This window comes from Camarhynchus parvulus, chromosome 3, assembly GCF_901933205.1.
Source record: "Camarhynchus parvulus chromosome 3, STF_HiC, whole genome shotgun sequence".
Classification (NCBI taxonomy): domain Eukaryota; kingdom Metazoa; phylum Chordata; class Aves; order Passeriformes; family Thraupidae; genus Camarhynchus; species Camarhynchus parvulus.
Genome location: NC_044573.1, coordinates 46,532,108 through 46,550,883, shown reverse-complemented (window position 1 = coordinate 46,550,883; position 18,776 = coordinate 46,532,108). Strand labels below are relative to the sequence as shown.

Below are 18,776 nucleotides of genomic sequence, written 5' to 3'. Positions count from 1 at the left end.
GCCCCACTTTGCTGAACGAGAATTGTCTGATAGCGAAAAAGAATTGCAGCTTAAGTTCATGCAGGTATTAAAAGATTTTCTTTTCTCTTAGATGGAAGGTTTCCTAGAGATTTCAGTTTGGGGCTGAATTATTACTGGGCATAAAGTTGAACTATAAAATTTTAACATCTCTCTAAATGGCTTTACATGGCTCATGTAAAAGTTGTATATGTTTGGGGTTTTTTCTGGAGCTGAAGCAAATTAATCAGTTATGATAGCTTTAACTGGATGTTGTCCTAGTGTTTCTTACACATTTTTATTGGGACATGGTTACCAAGCTTTGCCTGTTTTTTAAGGGCTGCTGCTATAACCCTGAAGTGTTTCCAAACATAGTCCTGTCGAAAGCCAGCTACTTACTTCTGGTTTACATTTTGCCATTTAATTCCAAGAACACTAATAAATGTTAGTTCTCTCCCTCTCACTCTCCCTTTCTCTCTGTGAAGCACTAATTCAAAGAGGGAGGTTAAGATTGTTATTTCTGTGGCGTGTGAAATGGGCTGACTGCTAGAGAGCAGCAGAGCAAGGCGTGTGCTCTGCCTCCCGAGCAAGCAGCAACAAAGAGCCTGCGTGAAAAAAGCAGGAGAGAAAGCAAGAAGGGTGCCAAGAGCAGAACTGCACAGAGCTCCTAGAATGTCAGAGTATGTGTGCTAGTTTCCTATTTGTTCCCGAATGTAAAGCTCTTCACTTTGATCTTACATATGAGGTGATGCAAAGCATGGCCTTTAGGGGTGCACAAGTCAGGAGTATTCCAAGGTGAAGGGAGGTGAGAGGTGGCAGAGGGAATTTATTTCTTCTGGATTTGAGAGCATCTTCATTGTTTGTGACCACATTTGTTTGCAGTGAAAAGCTGAGCAGTGGGTATGGGCCTTGGCCTCTCTGTAGTTTTCCAGTCGTGTGGTACGTGGTGCCTGCAGTCCTCTGCATGCAGTTCTTGGTATTTCCAGCTGCTGTTAATATATTCCCCGTTTCCCTGCAGTCCTTCGCTCGTTCGTGCAGCCAAGCTGTGCGAGCTGGCGGGTTTCCGCGCCGTGAGAGCATCGCAGATGCGGGATGCACTTGCTCCAAGGCGTGGGGAGGGCGGCTCCGCCCGGCCAGCCCCACCAAGGGGCCCCGCGGGCTGCGCCGCGTCCCCAGGCAGCCCGGCCGAGCCCTGCGCTCCCTTCAACCAGCACAGCTCTGTGCCTCCGCTTTGGCCAATTCGCTATGGTTTAGGGCTGCGGAGCCAGCTGTCTGCAATCTGATGTAATGTTGCCCTGGAAACCAGAAATGAAACATTTAAGCATTCACCACAGAATTACTACATACAGCATTAGCCAAAGTAATTAAAAGTTGAGCCATATGGGCTTTCGGATGGAAAAATTTGGAGCAGAGGAGATGGAAGTCAAGTTGTTCCTATTTGCAGTGCTGCAAATCTGTTTGTTGTCCCCTTGAGGGCATAGGGAGAGGCCTGCCTTGGCTGTGCACAGGGGGACAGGGAGCTGGAGGGGCTCTGGCTGTTTTATCGGCACATTAAGGACACCGAGGCTTGGTCTGGTGGAAGAGCCATGTGTCAGGGCCAGGAGCCATCAGTGGACAGGGCTCAGCATGGATTCCTTCAGTGCTGGAGACCCTGAGCATCTTGCATACTCATCCACTTCATAACAGACCACATCTACCCTTCTGCAGTGCCACAGTGCACTGGAGTGCCTGTGAAGGGGGAAGAGACCAAGAGGGGGCTGGCAGCTGGCTACATCCAAGCCCTGTGCCAAGGCCTTGCTGCTAGATCTGTCCAGGAAGCCATTTGTCCAGCCCACCATGCTTTGGGGACACTGGGGTGATTTTCCCATCTGAAGTCAGGGACAGCTACCAAAAAAAGCAACTCGGTCACCATGAAAGGGGGGAGGGTAGAGTGGGTTGGAGAAGTCAAAGGATGGAAGTTCAGTGATTTCAAAATATCTCAGTTATGGCCTGAATGCTTTATATTTCTGTTTTCTCTTTAATATTAGCTGAAAAAGAAAGCATTACTTGAGCTGGAAAATTAAGCTCTGTTTCCCATGTGCCAAAGTGGAAACTTTTGATAATTCCAAGGCCTTCCTTAAAAAGTTGATTCAAAAACAGGAAGTGAAGAGTAACCCTTTTGAAAATGCATGCATTTTCAAGGAATTGGCATTATTTGACAATATAGTTTCCCGAGCAGCACCACTGGTATGGTTGCAATTTTTAGGCATTTTTGCATAAACTTGTTGTTGATCCTTTTTCACTGTAGAAGATTTCTCTGTCACATGCTACCTGGTATGATAGGAATTAGGATTCTGGAGGGAGACTGTCTTTGTCTTTCATCTACCCATAAAGCATGACCTGTTCTCACCTACCTGCGAAGCACAGGGGATAGAAAGGATCTGTTGCTGCTTGTGGAAAACCCTGGCTCAAAAGGGTGCTAGGAGTCCTGAAGCATTGGGGGAAACCAGCTGGCACCTAATTGTGATTGGACTTTATTTATTTTGGAGTATGGTGAGCACCCTCTGTACCACCCACTTGGGTTTGAGTTCAGTACCTTGCACTGAGGCTGTTTTGACGCTTGCTCTTGCTGTGGTACTTGTGAATGCAAGTGTCAGATGTTTTAAAAGCTCTTTCTTTGTTGTTGTTATTGTTGTTGAGTCTTCATAACTCTGAGGGGGCACAGTTCCTTATCAGATAGATATCAGTGGTGCAAAGCAGGACTAGCTGTTTATTCTTCAGTGAAATCCTGGGTGGGAGGACCAGGTGTGAGCTGTTCTCCAAGTCCTACAGAGCTCACAGTTTCAAAAACAGTAGTCTTGCAAACTGAGGGTGTACAAAAAGTAATGATGGAAAGCAATCCCCTAGAATAATTGCATTTAAAATAAACATATAATGAGTGCAGAATGTGCATGATGATTGCTTGCCAGGATGCACTTAATGGCCCAAGAAGTTGTGACTGAACTTCTTGATTACAGTCAATAATCCATTCATCATCTTATCTAAATGTGTCTGTCTTGTTTGACATATCACTAAGTTGTCCTAGGCATAATCTCTGAATTAATGCTCATGGAGTTGCTTAATTTACTTCATGTAAACAACCCGGGTACTCTTTACAGTCCTATTTTTCCCAAAGGAAGTTTATTAATTACCTAGCCAGTCTGTAACCACAGTAAACACATTTGTGCAATTCTTGGATGATGTATTGACAATTCCTGCTTCCATATGTGGTCAGTTTGGTATTCTTCCTTATTTTGGAGTAATGCAAAGTTCGTGGGAAGCTGGTAATGGACAGTGCCCTTACAGAAATTTGTTGAGTTTTGCTCTGGTGTGGTTCTGGGGCCCTTGTGAGGTGCATGCCTGGGAGGTAGGCTTTCAGAACTGCCCTGGCTCTGTCAGGCACTGTGTGTCCCTTTGGAAGCATTCCAGTGCAGCTGCTAGTTGGTGTCCTGCCCCATGGCATCTGCATTCAGTACCTCATCCTGGTGTTTAAGTGCACTACAAAAGTAGAAAGCATTTTTATATTTGGCCTCTCTTATTCATCCTCCAGATAAGCAGACAGAATTTTTGCTGGGAAGAGAAGGGGGTGGCTTTTTTTTTGTTTGTTTGTTTGTTTTTACTTGGCTTGTATCTCTTGGGGATCTTTTTTTTTAAAAGTTTAATTAAGGAGAAGGAGAAAAAAGGATGAGCACACTGTGGAAACCCAGATAGCTGTGCTGACAGGAAGTTGCATGAGGGTTTTTAGAGCTGACCATTAGGAATGCTGTGAATTGGCTGGGACTGTGAGTGCAAACAAAGTAAGGTATATGATCCATACTGCACTCCAGCTGGAGCCTGTGCTGTGCGCAGGAATGTGCAGCAGCGCAGGATGCCAGGGCTGTCCTGGCCAAGCCCAAGAGCCCTGCTGGCCTCCTTTCCTCTCCCTTCCCTGCCCTTCCCCCCGCCGCCTTCCACATTCTGAACTGATTAAAACAGAGGAAGTAGCACGTTGAACATTGGATCTGGCTCGAAAATCGAAGTTGTCTTCTCGTTCACAAGGAGTGGATTGTTTCAGCTTGTTGTGTCACTGCTGCTGGAGAGAAGGGAATTTTTTTTTGTCTCTGTAATGTTTGATACTTGAGGGAAAACAGCTGGAACTGAGCATACTGGATCAGATGCAAAATGAAACGGGATGCTGGGGAATATGGACTGCACTGTATATCTGAAAAGGTCAGAGTTTTCCCTTGGTCAGTGCTGGAGGAATGCTCTGTCCATCTTAACTCGAGCCTCAAGAGCCTTAAGGAGGAGTGTAAGGAACAGGGAGGAGGAAGGGAAGATTCTGTAGCTGTGGCAGTCTGTGAGTGAGGCAGATGAGGTCTCCTCCTTCCTTTCCTTCCCATCCCTTTCTTGTGCTGCTGTTTTTGATTTTCTGGGAAGACTGGGGGGGGAAAAAAGAGAAGTCGTCAGTGACAGCTTCAGTTTGGAAAAGCTGTTTATAACCAGGTTTAAATAGCGAGTTCTGAGATGCCAGACAGACCAGGGACTGACTAAACCACGGGAGCATAACTGGTATGGTAAGAAGAACCCTGGAAAAGAGCCCTGCCTGAAATATACTGGAAGAGGTCGTGGAAGTAGTTATTACACAATGCATATGAAGAAAGACAAGGGCAGGAATGCATTTCGGTGCCTAGGATCTTACGTTGCACAGATTTAGAAATCAAAATGGTATGTCATGCTTTCAGAAAAAGAAAAAAGAGAGAAAGAACACCCTCAGTAATTTAAATGTTTCTGTCTGACCCAAGCTGAAAATATAACACCAGTTACAGAGCTGCATTGACACAGCGCAGCAGATGAGCTGGGTTAACTTGACTTGAAGGAGCAAGCCATGAAACTGCTGCTTTATTAATATTCCCTTTGTTTCTTTGCCAGTCAAGAGAACAATCCGATGATGAAACAGAGGAGTCGGTGAAGTTTAAGAGGTTGCACAAGCTGGTGAATTCTACTCGCAGAGTCAGGAAGAAACTCATAAGAGTTGAAGAAATGAAAAAACCCAGCACAGAAGGTAAAAAGCAACGTGGTTAAAACTGTTTGTGTTAATTCATGTTTCTGTTGACAGGGGACAGAAAGTGGAGGGTTGGGGGAGGGAGGGGTGGAGTATTCGTAAGGGATGGTAGGAACAACTGCCTTGTCTATTGTGCATGCCTTAAGTTACTGAATTTTTAGGCTTTAGAAGGAGGAAAGTGACAGCCTAGGATGTGGTTACTGCTGATCTGGTATTCTCAGAGCAGCACTGGAGAGCCCCTCATTAAGAGATTAGAAGTTGGCTTGTTTTATGCCCCATGCTGGGGAGGGAACGAGCCTGGGAGCAATCCCAGCCAGCTGCCCCACAGGCTCCATAGGGGAGGTAAGTGGAGCTATTACCACACTGCTCCCTCCTCCCAGGCCCTGGGTGGCGCACAGGTGAAGCTCCTGCTCCTTTTGGGAGGGTAGCAGCTGGCTGGTGGTGCAGTTGAACTACATGGCATCACTCTGTGGCAAATATACAGAACCTCTATCAGACATTCTTGTGGGATAGAGGCTGCATCATGGCTTCTACTTCCAGGAGTTTCTGTCTGCAATTTGGCTTCTAAATGAGCCCTGCTCCCTACAGAAAGGGAGAGAGAAGGGAGGAGGAGAAGGGTGGGGAAAGGGAAGCAGAGTTCAGGCCCTGGGAACACGATGCTGCAGAATTAACTCCGGATGACCTGTATGCATGTGTGAGCACTCAGATTAATGGAGCCTGATCCTCAGGAGCCTCTCTGCACAGCTATGCTTGAGTCCTCACTGGAATTGTGGGCACTGCTCTATGTTGGTGGCCTTCCCAGCATCGTATGTCAATTCCCCTCAGCTCTACAGTGAGCTGAGCGGCATGATGATTCTTCCCTAGTGCATTTAAGGAGAACACGTGCATCTTGCGTATGTGGCAGGAAGCTGCTGGCAGATCTGTGATCTAGCCTGCCTCTCTTACATTATAGTTGGTGTTACTGGCTGGTGTGAAAGGCACAGCCTGTCTAGAGCTCTGGAATGGGCAGCTGTCTCTGTCTGGAAAGGTTTTATCACCTCATATGGTGAGCATAAAGCCCAGATACCTTGGAAACAAAGATGAGGGTTTTGAGATGGGACAGACAAAATAGGACTGGTTTTCCACTGCTCTGGGGAAAGATGGCCCTTAGAGAAGCCTGTCCTACCTCCTCCTTCTCTCCCCAGGGGTTGGGGAAAAGCTGCAGGGAGCAATCAGGAGGAGGCTCCAGGGATGGGAGCAGACACAGGAGCAGGCAGCTCAGGGACCGCTGGGCATGCAGATGGCTTGCTGCAGTTGGGCTAGACTTTCTCTTCAGCATGTTACTTACCTGTCTGGCTCCCTGTATCCTCTCTTACAGTGCTTCACCTCCTTATTTACTTCCTCAACCCTCAGTCTTTCACTTAAGTGTGCCACTCCTTCCAGGGCTTTTATTTCCTTAGAGTTTTTCCACCCCTACCCCTGCAGAAAAAGCATTGAACTAGCAACTGTATTTAAAAAAAAAAAAAAGTTTGTTCTCCTTCCTTCTTTTTCCATCTGCTGTCTGTCTTCTCTAGCTCTAGGCTTCTCTGATTAAATTATCTGTAACTCTGAGTTTGTACTTTATCTATCATTCTGGAGTTTCATTGTAGATTTACTCTTTGAAAACTTGATAGCAGAACCAATTATTGCCAAATAACAACATGGATTATATATTATATATATTATAACTTCTGTATAACTGGAAGGCACCCTAAGTAGCCAGGCCTTAGCAGTAGATAGCTGTGACTTTTCTTTCAGGAAATTCGCCACCCAAATTTTCATACGGTAAATTAAAAGTGCTTCATGAATATTGTCCATCCCAATCTCTCATAAAACAGATCTGTATTCCCAATTGGATATGTCAGAGAGCCCTTTGACAGGCTATGCAAAATGACAGGAAATAGGGTCGTCAGGTTTGGGATTGCTGTCTGGCCTTCCAAGTTACCTGCAATTGGCTGGATTGGTTTTTGAGCTGTTTGCTATAGTTCGTTGAATCTGTGTTATGCATATGAAGTAATGTGAAATCATAGGTGACTAGGTTTTGGGGAGTTGGCTATAATATTTGATCGAGTAACATCGTTAAAATTTAAACAAATTCATTAATGTTCAACAGAGTTTAGTATAGTATAAGAGTAGACTTATTTTGAAAACTGACACACAGTTTCCGGGAAGAAAGATCCTGCAAAATCCTACTCAAAAATTTCTTCACAAAGAACAACTTTGCTGAATTTCCCTTATGAATTCCTGTAGATTTTAAAGAAAAGCACACTAATCTCAGATTCTGCTCCCACATTTCTGTTACTGACTGTGTTATCACAATGAATGTACATTTGGCCAAGCTGATACTCACTAGAATTTGCCAATATCTGAATCCGTATGTATTTTGTCTTAATCTGCTCCTAAGTGAGCCAAATAACTGAAACTTCCTAATTCCTGGGCACCATTCTTATATAGCACTTAAAAATACATCTGTGTCATTATGGCTTTGTGTCATGGACTCACTCCAAATAACATCTGTTACAGTGTTGACACACAATGCATATTTTACAAGCTGTTTAAAAACATATTTACTTAGTGGACTAAAATTGTTTATCAGTACATACTCAGTCCCAGGAGAAAGTCTATTTTCTGTTCAAATTAAGATGTAGAGGGGGAGAAGCACAAGCTGGACAGTCCAGGGAAAGTGGTGTCAAAACAAGACTCCAGTCTACAGACCTATCCCAATAAATTTCTAAAGAGTGAAAGTTGCATGTCAGATGTGATCCACTATCTCTTCACTGTCATGATGATCCTTATCATAGTAAAATAGCATCTTAGGTTTCAACAAATGTATTTCAAATATGTTTTGCCAACAGAGTGAACTGAAGGTGAGGCAGGAATCCTCTACAGGGCTGCTAATCTGTCATTGTGAAAGGTGTCCCTTGTTATTGAATGAGCCAGTTTAGTAAATTGTAGGTATTTTGGTAGCAGTTCAAATTTTACTCTGCTGTAAGACTGTGGAAGCAATCAAAGATGAAGGCAAAGTTACGTCATTAAGACATTTATTTTGGCAAGAAATAAATACAGCTATATTTGTGTGTGTATGTGTGTCTGATACATACCATGGAATGCTGTGGAATTTGTCAGGGAGACAGAGGAGGATGTGTACTTTTTTTTTACTCTAACCTTGTTACTGCTTCTAAAACCTGTGCCTATACTTTGCTCAAAAGAAAACACCACAGAAAAGTTTCTTATAAATGTTAAAAGGAATTGCAGTTTGAAGTTATTTATTTTCTTCTCTCCATTCTGAAAAGGAAACTTGGCTATCTGCTCATGTCCAGTAGTTATGTTGCAAAACATTCCTGTGAAATATTTTCTGGAAAAATTTGGTGAAAACTAAGTGTTTCTTTCATTACCAGGACGCCGTTGAAATTGGCACATCTGCAGTTTGATCTACTTCTTTGTTTTTGCATCTGCTAAATAAATTCTGTGTGATTAAAACTGGTGTCTCTTCCCCCATCAAAACCCCAGAACAATAAATTTCATCCTGGAGTTCAGCTCCATAACTTCCTGTGAAAAATACTCCTTTCTGCAGCCACAGGAGAACTAGGTATTGGAAAACTGGACCTGAGAGGTATTTGTTTGGGTTTTAATACCTGGGTGTATTTCTGACCTATTGTAAGTTCACTAGAGCTGAGCATCATATGCAAGTATCAGAAGAAAAACGAGAGAAACAGATCCCAGCTCCAGCTTTGAAGGGATTGTTAGTGGGAACATCTGTGGTCTTAGCTGCAGATGAAAGAGAGAAACTTAAAAAAAGGATGAGTTTACTTACAGGAAGTTGTCTTCTGTCTGTTAACTAATCCCAGCATTCTCACTTCACAAATGGAAGGAACTGCTTCAGGTTTATCCACTCAAAAATAACTTATGAGTAATTTACTTAAAAAATAGTTTTCTTCCAATTTAAGGGGTTGATATCTTGAATAAATACAGTAAGACTCTACAGGGAAACATCTTAGAAAATTACGAACGATGACAAGCGTTGTGCTGCTTTTGTCCCCTGCAGGTGTGGAAGAGCACTCACTTGACAACTCTCCTATACTGGATGACAGATCAGCACTTTACTCCGGAGTTCACAAGAAGCAATTCTACTTTGACAGCTCCTGTGAAAAGCAGCCAGAGGACGACTCGGACTCACTCACTACTTCTCCCTCATCCAGCAGTCTTGATACGTGGGGAGCTAACCGGAAGCTGGTGAAGACCTTCAGCAAAACTGATAGCCGTGGCCTTATCAAGCCTCCCAAGAAACTGGGGACATTTTTCTCTTACCCAGAAGAGGAGAAGTCCCAGAAAGTTTGCCGCTCCTTGACAGATGGGGAAATGAAGAAGAGCCTCGGCTCGCTGAGCCATGGGGTAAGTACAGAAAGCATTTGCTTTTATGACAGCAACAGGCACAAGCACCATCTTCTGGTGTCCCTGGAGGAGATTCAGAATGTAAGGAAGCAGATCCGATTGAAGAAAATGGATACTAACTATTCCTGTTCCAGAGCTTTTCTTTGCCAGCGCCCTGCTAGGAAAGGATCCCCCACAGCTTGCGACCTGCAATTGCTGCGGCACAAAACGAAAGGGGGTGGAGGTTGTGGCTTCCCAAACAGAAGGCTACGAGGGCGCACCTCTGTCAGCGAGTTCAATATCACCTATGTGGTGGAGAGAAGCCTGTACAGTCACCTCAACCTCTCACAGCTGGTGCGTCCCGTTACTGACAGGACCCTGAGCAAGGCCGACAAGCAGGACCTGAGGAGATGCCTGCTGGAGGAGGATGAGGAGGCCAAGAGGAAGTGGGCTGCCACAGTGGATCGCTGTACTAAAAGGGTTCTCTTGAGAATCCACCAAAAGTCTGTGAGTCAAAGAGTTGCCATGAAGGTGGTCTTCCAGTTTCTGTGAGGTTGCAGTGAACACTTTCTGCTTTGTACTTTTAACTAAAATTCAGTGCTTCTGCTTTCTTTGCCATTAGAAACTCTTAAGCACTGTAATGCAGGTAAAAGGGAAGAGCTTGCTAAAATCTTGTCAGAGAAGAGTTTTGTTGGGTCTACCATTTCTGTGTGTACAGAATAACTCAGTGAGAGAGAGCAAATATGACAAAATTCTGCTTTTTTAACTCACCTAGTGCAGAAGTAGAGATCACCAGTGAACAGAGAAGGTTTGAGATGCTACAAATATGTTCTTTGTGATGCTTTGGAAGTCAGTATTCTCTTCAAGGGGTACCAAGAGATGAACAAGATTTTCAGAGTAATAGAGTATTGTTACTCAACTGAGCTCTATTTTTCTTCAGCTGTCATTGCCTTAAATTGGGCTTTCCCTTCTCAGATTGCATCTCATCAGTTCACTCACCCAGTCAGTGTTCTCCCTTACATACACAGCTGCAGAAAGATAGAGAGTTTGGCATTAGGTAGTCACTGCCCTCCTGCCTGCTGCTCACCACCACCAGAATTGTCACTGCTGCTCCTTCTTTCTAGCATAGAATGAAGGTGGTACCTTCCCTCAGAGCGTTACAGAAAGGGAACAAGGGGTGGCCTTCCTTAAGAGGAAATTGTGCTTACAGTGAGAAATTTAAGTGATTTGAACACTCCAGAGTTGAAATTTGAACGATCTAGAAATTCAAGTGATTTGAACACTCATATTCCTGAGTATATGACCCAGTTTTGACAGTTCCATTAACCATGATTCTGAGTTTCCTAGGAACTTGCCTTTGTTGCCAGATCTCCAAAGCTGAGCCAGCTAGTCTGTTGTGTAGTTAACAATGTTCCCTACTTTAGTGGATGGAAACAGCAGTGCTCCCATAACATTAAGCAAGATATTCCAATGAACAATACAGTAGAAACAGCTTTTCCTCTTAAATAACAGTTGGGTTTTTTTTTGAGAGGTCTCTGCTTAATTTCTTCTGATATGAGGTACAAAAGTGACAGCTGCGGTCTCCTTGAATAGCCTGTGGGAGGTGACCAAGTCCTCATGGTTCACTTTTTGCTCTTTGGCCACAAAATATAGGGGTTTTTTTTCTACCCAATACCATGAACATTATCTCTTGGCAGCTTTACTGTTCCTTCTGCATTGACTGCTTACCCTGCCCCTCATGGGATACTGCTTATTGCTACAGCCATTTTACTCAGAAGATGTTGTTTTCCTGTAAGGATATTGCAGTTTTAGGAGAAACCTTGCTCATCCTTCTGTGGGTTCAATAATAAGGTTATCTTGAACCAAAAAGCATACTTGAGATGTTCTAGAGATGCCCCATAATGAAAAATACCCTCTAAAACTGTCTTGGTAAATACAGATGACAGAAACAACTCCTTGGTTCTAATAAGTTAGTCTTGTCTCGCTATAATAATTTCATTATGAAAACTGTCTGCACTGACCTTTGCTTAGTCACAGAGATACAGTTAAAGAAATGGACAGTGCTTTGATGTTGTTGAGGAGCTTCTCAGTCAGCTGCTTCTCCAGCCTTGTGTGAATGGGATAAATGTTGGAGACCTGCTGCCCTTACTAACTTTTTCAGTGCACTTCCTGAAAACGCAAATAGCTGACAAGCTGCAACTAATGCTGCTCCTTCCTAGAAACGCTTAATGTTTGTTTGCTGCAACCTCAGGGAAATTGCAATGCCTCTGTATTCAGTGGAATTGGTCACTCTGTCTTGCCTTGCCATTCATTTTTGTCATTTATATTTGTTTCAGTGGCCTGGACATGCATGAAATTTTCAAATGACATCAGTTTTTCTTTTCTCCCAGAAGAATAATACTTTTGATTGCATGGCCATTCCATTGAATATCCCTCTCCTCATCCACAGACCTTTTGTTTGCTGCAGGATTGCCAGGGTCCCTACTGGAATCTGAAGATGGAAGTTAAATTTTAAATGTATAGGCAGGTCCATAGTGAAACAACGAGCATCCTTAATAAGGTGCATTTACTCAGAAGCTTTTAGCCAACAGTTGTCTTGCTCTCCAAGAAGACTTCTTTAGGAGGAGCTCTGGCTGGTTTGACAGACAAGTTGCTCAGAGCAGTTCCAGATGTCCTCTCTGCTGGGATTACCATACGCTGTAGGATTACATATAATGGTTCTTCACAGAAGGACCAAATTACTCCTAGCTAAACATGCTCTGCTTTAGAAACTGATCTTATTACTTGTGGTTGATCTCAAATGTTTTCTAAAAACAATTTTTAAAACCTGTGCCATAGTCACATTGCCTTCTGGAAAAAAACACAGAAAAATTCTACATCACAGCATTCTCTTTAATGTGTGTGGGGCCTAGACAAAGCTGGCTTTGAGTTCCACTAGAGTTGTAGTAGGTACAAAAACTGTCATCCAAGTTTGTTGGGTGTAGCAGCAAGAAGCTATAAATAAAACTTTTTAAAAGCTATTAAGACCTTTTAAAAGCTTCTGAGTAGTGAACAGGAAGAGTGTTTACTTTAAAAGAATGAATTCTTATAATTGTTTATTAAGTGTCACAGTTAATACAGCTTGCTTCTTCCTAATAGATGAAGCGAGCTGGTAGTTCTCAGGTGGTGGATTTTCACTGACTCACAGTCCTTTGTAGATCTGAGCCAATACCTAATCAATACCTTAATTGATTCCTAAAGTGTCTTTGAAGTTACTCTGTTGGGTAGTTCAGACCCTAAGAACTTTTAGTTCACAAGGGTTGATTTTCTGCCTCCTGTTTATCTCAGCTCTGACTCTGAAAAGAATTCTTACTGCAGGCATCTGCCTGTCTTCAAAACTCCACTCAGAGCCCAGAGTTGAACTTGTGCAAGTTAATTGTAACGGCCATACCTTCATTTCCCTGCATTGCCGCATAAGACTTCTGCCCAGGCCAGTTACTTGAGTACTGTGCAGCTGGTTGTTCATTGGTCAGGTTTTATTACCTCTTAAAGGAAAAGCTGGAAGTGACTAATCTGGAATCAGCTAATCTCTGGGGACACAATGCTTATGGACAGCTGGGCTGGGTTTTCCCTCTTACTAAGGGCTTACCCAATTAGTCTTCCAGTGATCCCCTGTATTTCAGTGGAAATGCAGCCTATGCAGCTATTCAGAAGGTATGTTATTCAATGCTTTCAAAGATTTAGAAGATTGGTTGTTCTCTGTTTCAGTGTTGCTGTGGACTTACTTATGAAGGCAAGTGGGAGTGAAGAGATGGAGTTGCCAGCACCTTGGAAAACTTGATGCATAAGATCAACAGTTTCCTCAGACCAAAAAGTCTTTTTCTTTTTAAAAAGAGGAGTAGGCAGTAGATGACTCAACAGCAGCAGACCTTAGGCCAAGGAGTTGTCTCTGGAAAAGAGAGACTCATATTGCCTTGCAACAGATTTCCTGATTTATAATCTCTCATCCCTTTGTTTGTTTCTTTCTTTCCATTTTTGCAGACATTTGTATTTCAATTGGTGTTCTCCAAACTGCAGATGTTCTAAGTGAGCTAATCATGGTGATAAAACTATCTATCCTTGTTTTTTTGCAGAGAACCTGTAGCTTTGGAGGCTTTGATTTGACAAATCGTTCCCTTCATATTGGAAACAGTTCTGACCAAATGGTGAGTTTGAGAAGGTGCAGACCTGAAATAGCATAAAATGAAATGCACAGTAGAGTTATAATAGACTGAAGTGTAATTTAGGCCTGTAATAATAGTTTGGGAATCCAAGAAAACAGAGCATCTTTGTTAACCTCAAACTTCCTTAGCTTTGAGAATAACCTTCCCGCCCATATCCACATGTGTATAAGTATTTATATGCAGTATGTGCAAAGAGGTAGGAACAAGTGATCAAAGCACAGATCTGGGGGCACATCTGTGGGCTATTCTTATACCTGACTTCCTCAGAGCATTGCCCAAGGCAAAACATGTGCTTGCTATACTTCCTTGGTAAAAATATTTACTACTTGGAATGATGAGGCTAACTTCACTGAAGATCTGCAAATTATTTGCATGGAAGTCGTTATGTAAGAAGTTCATTATTAGTTTTCTTATTGTATCTCAGAGCTCTGGAGTAGACCAGGATCCCATTGTGCTGGGTGCTGCGCAATTGATCTCAGGGCATTTTTGTATTTAAAAAAACACCACGTCTCTCCTGAGAATTAATTCCATTTTATGTTAGTCATGTTGATCCCACTGTTACTGTTGGTTGGCCTGTGGCCAAAAATAACAGAACAGAAATGAGCCAGAACATTATATCAAATGGAATTGCAAACATATTTTTTTCCTTTTGCCCATATATGCTTTTCTTTTCTGTTTCAGAATTGGATTTGATAACCTTCCTGTCCACTTAAATCAAGTCTAAATTGTCAACCATTTTGTATGCCAGCATTATATTATTTTTTATGTCAGCTGGGGTTTTTGGGCATGTTTTTTGTTGCCTTATTTTTTTTAACATTATAAATTACCCCTAAATTTCCTAAATCTGTGGGTGGTTATTTTAGTTATCAATTTTCAACTCAGCAAACAAATTAACTTCTGAACTTACAGTGTTTATCTTTAAACATAGATACTTGTTTTGATCATATTGGTTTTAATATAAGAAACTGTGAAGTTTAAATGTTATATTTATCCCTGGGAGCATCAGTAGTGGGAGAGATGCAATGTATCAATATGAGAGATGCATAGATCAATACATGCAGATCAAAGGAGGTTTTTTTCTTGAAAACGTATAAGTCCATTAGTTAGAACTTTTTTTCAAAAAAGATAAGGCAAAAAGCTGTCCTTAATTTCTGGTAAAAGATGAAAATTACCAATGAAGTTGTAATTATAAACAACTTTTAAGGGGAAAATCAACGGATTGTCAGAAATGAAGTGTCAGTTGAATTTCAGAGAAATTTCTTTTAAGAGTATTGATGAAGTAGAAAATATACATAAATGTAGAAAAAAGATAAATCTTTAATGTACAATATAGTACATTTATTTTAGGGTTTGCTATATTCTTGTAGCCAAATTTAACTAGATCAGAGACCAAACTCAATAGTCAATCTCTCTGATTTTGGTCCTTTTTTGTGCTGTGATTTCTGGTGCACCCTTGCCAGTGGAGGGTGCTGGAGAACATTTAATAGAGCTGCATTGCTCAGTGGTTCCTGAAACAGAGTACAACATAAGACTGTGTTTAATGTCCTACCTGGACAACTGAATAAGGGCTGAATCATACAAGTTTGGTAAAATGTCAACTAATCCACGTTAGCTATATACTTGTGATACAAGTAAGTGCTCAGTAACTTAAGCTGGTTTAGAAAAGGTTAAATGAATTCAAAGCAGCTGGTCTTCGTCATCAACTATTTAAGGACCAGCTAATTTAGTTCGTCAGTACCCTGTTGTGTGCCTTAAAAAAGCAGTGCAAGTTTAACCTACCATGGTTGATGGATTTAGTACATTTTTTGTGGTGTTTGGTTTTTGTTGTTTTTTTTTTTTTTAGGGTGAATAGTAAAACCACAGAGGTTAGCAGAATGCCTGTCTGAAAATAAAAAGTAAATTTAGGTAGCCAAATGTAGATATCCACATATATATACACACAGAGAGATTTATATTTGGCTAGTATCTCAGAGGTACCTTTATTCCTGTTAAACTCTTTGTAGTATTGAGCAACATGAGCCACGACTGCTGTTGTGTGTCCTGTTAGAAAGGCTTAGCCTTAAACGTAGGGTTTTCTATCAGATCAAATACTTACTGAAATTGAAAAGATAAAGGCATCCTAGCAGTCCCCAGCACATCCACACACAATACTGTCACATGTCAGGCCTTAAGAGTAACCAACAGTGGACTGCTACTGTGGTTTGCAGAAGGTCTCAACAGTGAATTTGAAACAGGCAACAGGACAGTGTGCTGCTGTCCCGTGTCTGCCTGGACATCTCTGCAGTAAGTGATGGCTGAAGGAGAAAACGGCTCTTCTATTTTAAAGGCTTAAGCCCTGTTTTATTTTGCAGGGCAAAGAAGGAGACTTTGTTTACAAAGAAGTGATCAAATCACCCTCTGCCTCCCGTATATCTCTGGGCAAAAAGGTGAAGTCTGTAAAAGAAACCATGAAGAAAAGGATGTCAAAAAAATACAGCAGCTCTTTGTCTGAACAGGTATGTGAGGTCTGCAGTGAAATCCACTTAATAATGTGGAAGTGATAATCAATATTGATTCCCACACATCAAGGCATCTCTGAAGAAATTTTTAACAAGATTATATGGTGTGACATATTCCTATGTTCTTATAAAATCCCTCACTGTGAAATGTCTTCCTATAGATGCCAGTACCATGGAAAATGCATTTTCAGATTTTCATTTAAGTAGCTCATCAGAAGTCTGTCATTGATGGCATTACACACCTCACTCTCTATTTCCATTTCTTTTCTATAATAATTTATTAGGGGAACCAGCCTGTGACACAGAGTCACAGTAATATATTTAATCTGCAATTTACACCCTAGTTTAAATTCCCAGCATAACTTCACATATACACAGCTCTTCTCTGCTATTACAGGTCTCTTCTCCATCATAGCTTGCCCTATGCAGCAGCCCATTAAAACAAAGGCCCAGTCTAGTCAGAAAGGGGCATCTGATGGAAGATTTGCCTATTATTCTTTCATTACAGATTTTTATAGTCTATTCTTAAAGGCAAACCTGTAGTACATTAGTTCTAAATTAGACTTTGGATTTCAGTGGCCTAGAAACAATTGCTGTCTTTTTTCCTTTTCCTTTAGTGGAGTGTCAAAAATCTTCGGCATTTGTTTAAAACCGGGCTTGCCACTTGGATTGTGTAAGGAATAGGTTGGAGAGGCGCTGGGAAAGCAAAGCTCTTCCTGGTTAACACCGCCCCCCAGTGGGATTGAACCGCTCGCGGGGGATGCTCGCAGTCATGGGAAATCGGGAATGGAAGTTTTGCTCTTTGCAAAGCCTTACTGCCTGTAAAAGGAGCAGTTCATAATATTCGTAGTAACAGCTCCAAACTGAAGAAAACAGTGGCACCAAGAGAGGCAGAAATATGGCCAGTGCTTTGGCATGCTTTGTGACTATAGAATCCATTTCCTGCAGAACTGTTTATTAGCCATGCTTATTCATAACCAGGGCAGCGCTACACTTATAACCATAAGTGTAACTTTACACTACACTATCATTTAAACTACCAAACAATTTAAACTTACAATTAAAATATTTTAAAGTGTAACGTGATTTAATATTTATAAGAAGATGGTTTGGTGTCTTGACTGGCTTTCCAGTGTGCCTCTGCAAAGTCTGCCAAAGAAAAGGGATCCTTTGAGAAATTGCTTTACAGTGATTTAGCCATACTTCTGCTCTCTGTCACTCTAAGATTGACTTAACCTCTGAAGTCATAATGCTGGGATGAGATTTTATTTGCAGCATGCAAATAACAGTGTTCATCTAAAAGCTTTATGGTCATACATCTCCACAAAACAGTCTTGTATGCAAGCTACAGTTCTTTTGTTTTCAAACTTTATGGCACAGCTGTTTTAGAATATTTATAACTTTCAGGCATCATGATTCAAAGTATGTTCCAGTATGTCTTTTTGCATGCATTAAACAAGCAAAAGTTATGCTGGCCACAAATATCTGCTGCTTTGCTTTAACTGTGCTTCACAAAGGCTCACGGAATTTCAGTTTAGGGAAGACCCTTTTGATTTTCAGTAATGTTTGACTGTATGAAAAGAGAAATTGTCTCAACTATTGTACACTGTAGCAACCAGGATATACGCATAGCAAAATCTTTTTATATTTATGCATTTATGTTTATGAGTATTTGTACCATGCACAGGCTGCATTTTCTAGCTAATTCTTTTTTTGTTGTTCTTATAGATAAATGAGCAATGATATAAAAAAATAGCTGAAAAAACCCCAAAAACATTGCTTCATGTCTCACTTGCATTGTCTGATTTTTTGGGTTAATCTTTGTACAAAATTCTGATTCAGAGACCTGAATTTGGCACTAGCTGTTTTGCAAGTCCTGCTGTCCAAATTATAATATGTCATGAAAACCCTTGAATTGAGAGTTTTGTGTAAGGTTTTTTTTTCTACTTACAATGCTAGACAGAAGTTTTCAGCCTGTCTGATAAAGAGCAGGGAAACAGAATCTTTTTCCTTGGAGGCAGACAAGCAGCTCCCATCAGTGCCTGTGTTCATTTATCAAACTTTAATGGTCCAATCCCTTTCAGGAGTCCAGCCCTGGGATCGTGCCGGGTTCCCCACAGTCGCCACCACCAGACACTGACTCCCTGGACAAACCCAAGCTGAAAGCTGGTGGCTCAGTGGAGAGCCTGAGGAGTTCCTTAAGTGGTCAGAGCTCAATGAGTAAGTTCTGTTGTAATTGTGTTGCTCCATTTCTGTGGCTTCAGGGAGCAGAGATCTCCACTGTAAGCAGAATCACAGAAGGTCAAAGCAGAAGCAGTGGTTAAAACATGGAAAGGCTGATGGGTTAGTCATTAGGGGTTTGCAAAGAACTGTTAGCTCTTTGGTTCAAAGGCTTTATGTTTATACAGAACCCTGAAAAAATGAAATCCTGTTTTCTATCTACTGGGTCCTGCTATTATAATATAAATATTCTAATATTAAATCAATGTAATAATGAACCTGTTTACTACTGATCAAGTAGTAAACAGGCTCATCTTTACACTGGATTTCTCCTGAGCACTCCAGATGGGCCTTCCACATTCCATCAAGAGAAACCTTGAGTTTCTCTCATCAACTAGTTAAAGGAAGGGT

At 41.7% G+C, this 18,776-nt stretch overlaps 1 protein-coding gene across 9 annotated transcripts in view; it reads left to right on the top strand.

Moving 5' to 3' along the window:
• The window catches only part of LOC115902443 (SAM and SH3 domain-containing protein 1-like), a 531,864-nt gene that overhangs the window by 494,839 nt on the left and 18,249 nt on the right, over positions 1-18,776 (top strand). For 7 of the 9 annotated variants that reach the window (XM_030945936.1, XM_030945934.1, XM_030945938.1 and 4 more), the window contains 5 exons: positions 4,924-5,056; positions 9,120-9,466; positions 13,558-13,629; positions 15,999-16,142; positions 18,230-18,365. In XM_030945936.1, coding sequence (XP_030801796.1) covers positions 4,924-5,056; positions 9,120-9,466; positions 13,558-13,629; positions 15,999-16,142; positions 18,230-18,365 — 832 coding nt within the window. Of the gene's footprint in view, positions 1-3,675; positions 4,225-4,297; positions 4,720-4,923; positions 5,057-9,119; positions 9,467-13,557; positions 13,630-15,998; positions 16,143-18,229; positions 18,366-18,776 lie in introns of those variants that run through there. The other 2 variants (XM_030945941.1, XM_030945943.1) reach the window with 2 other exon arrangements.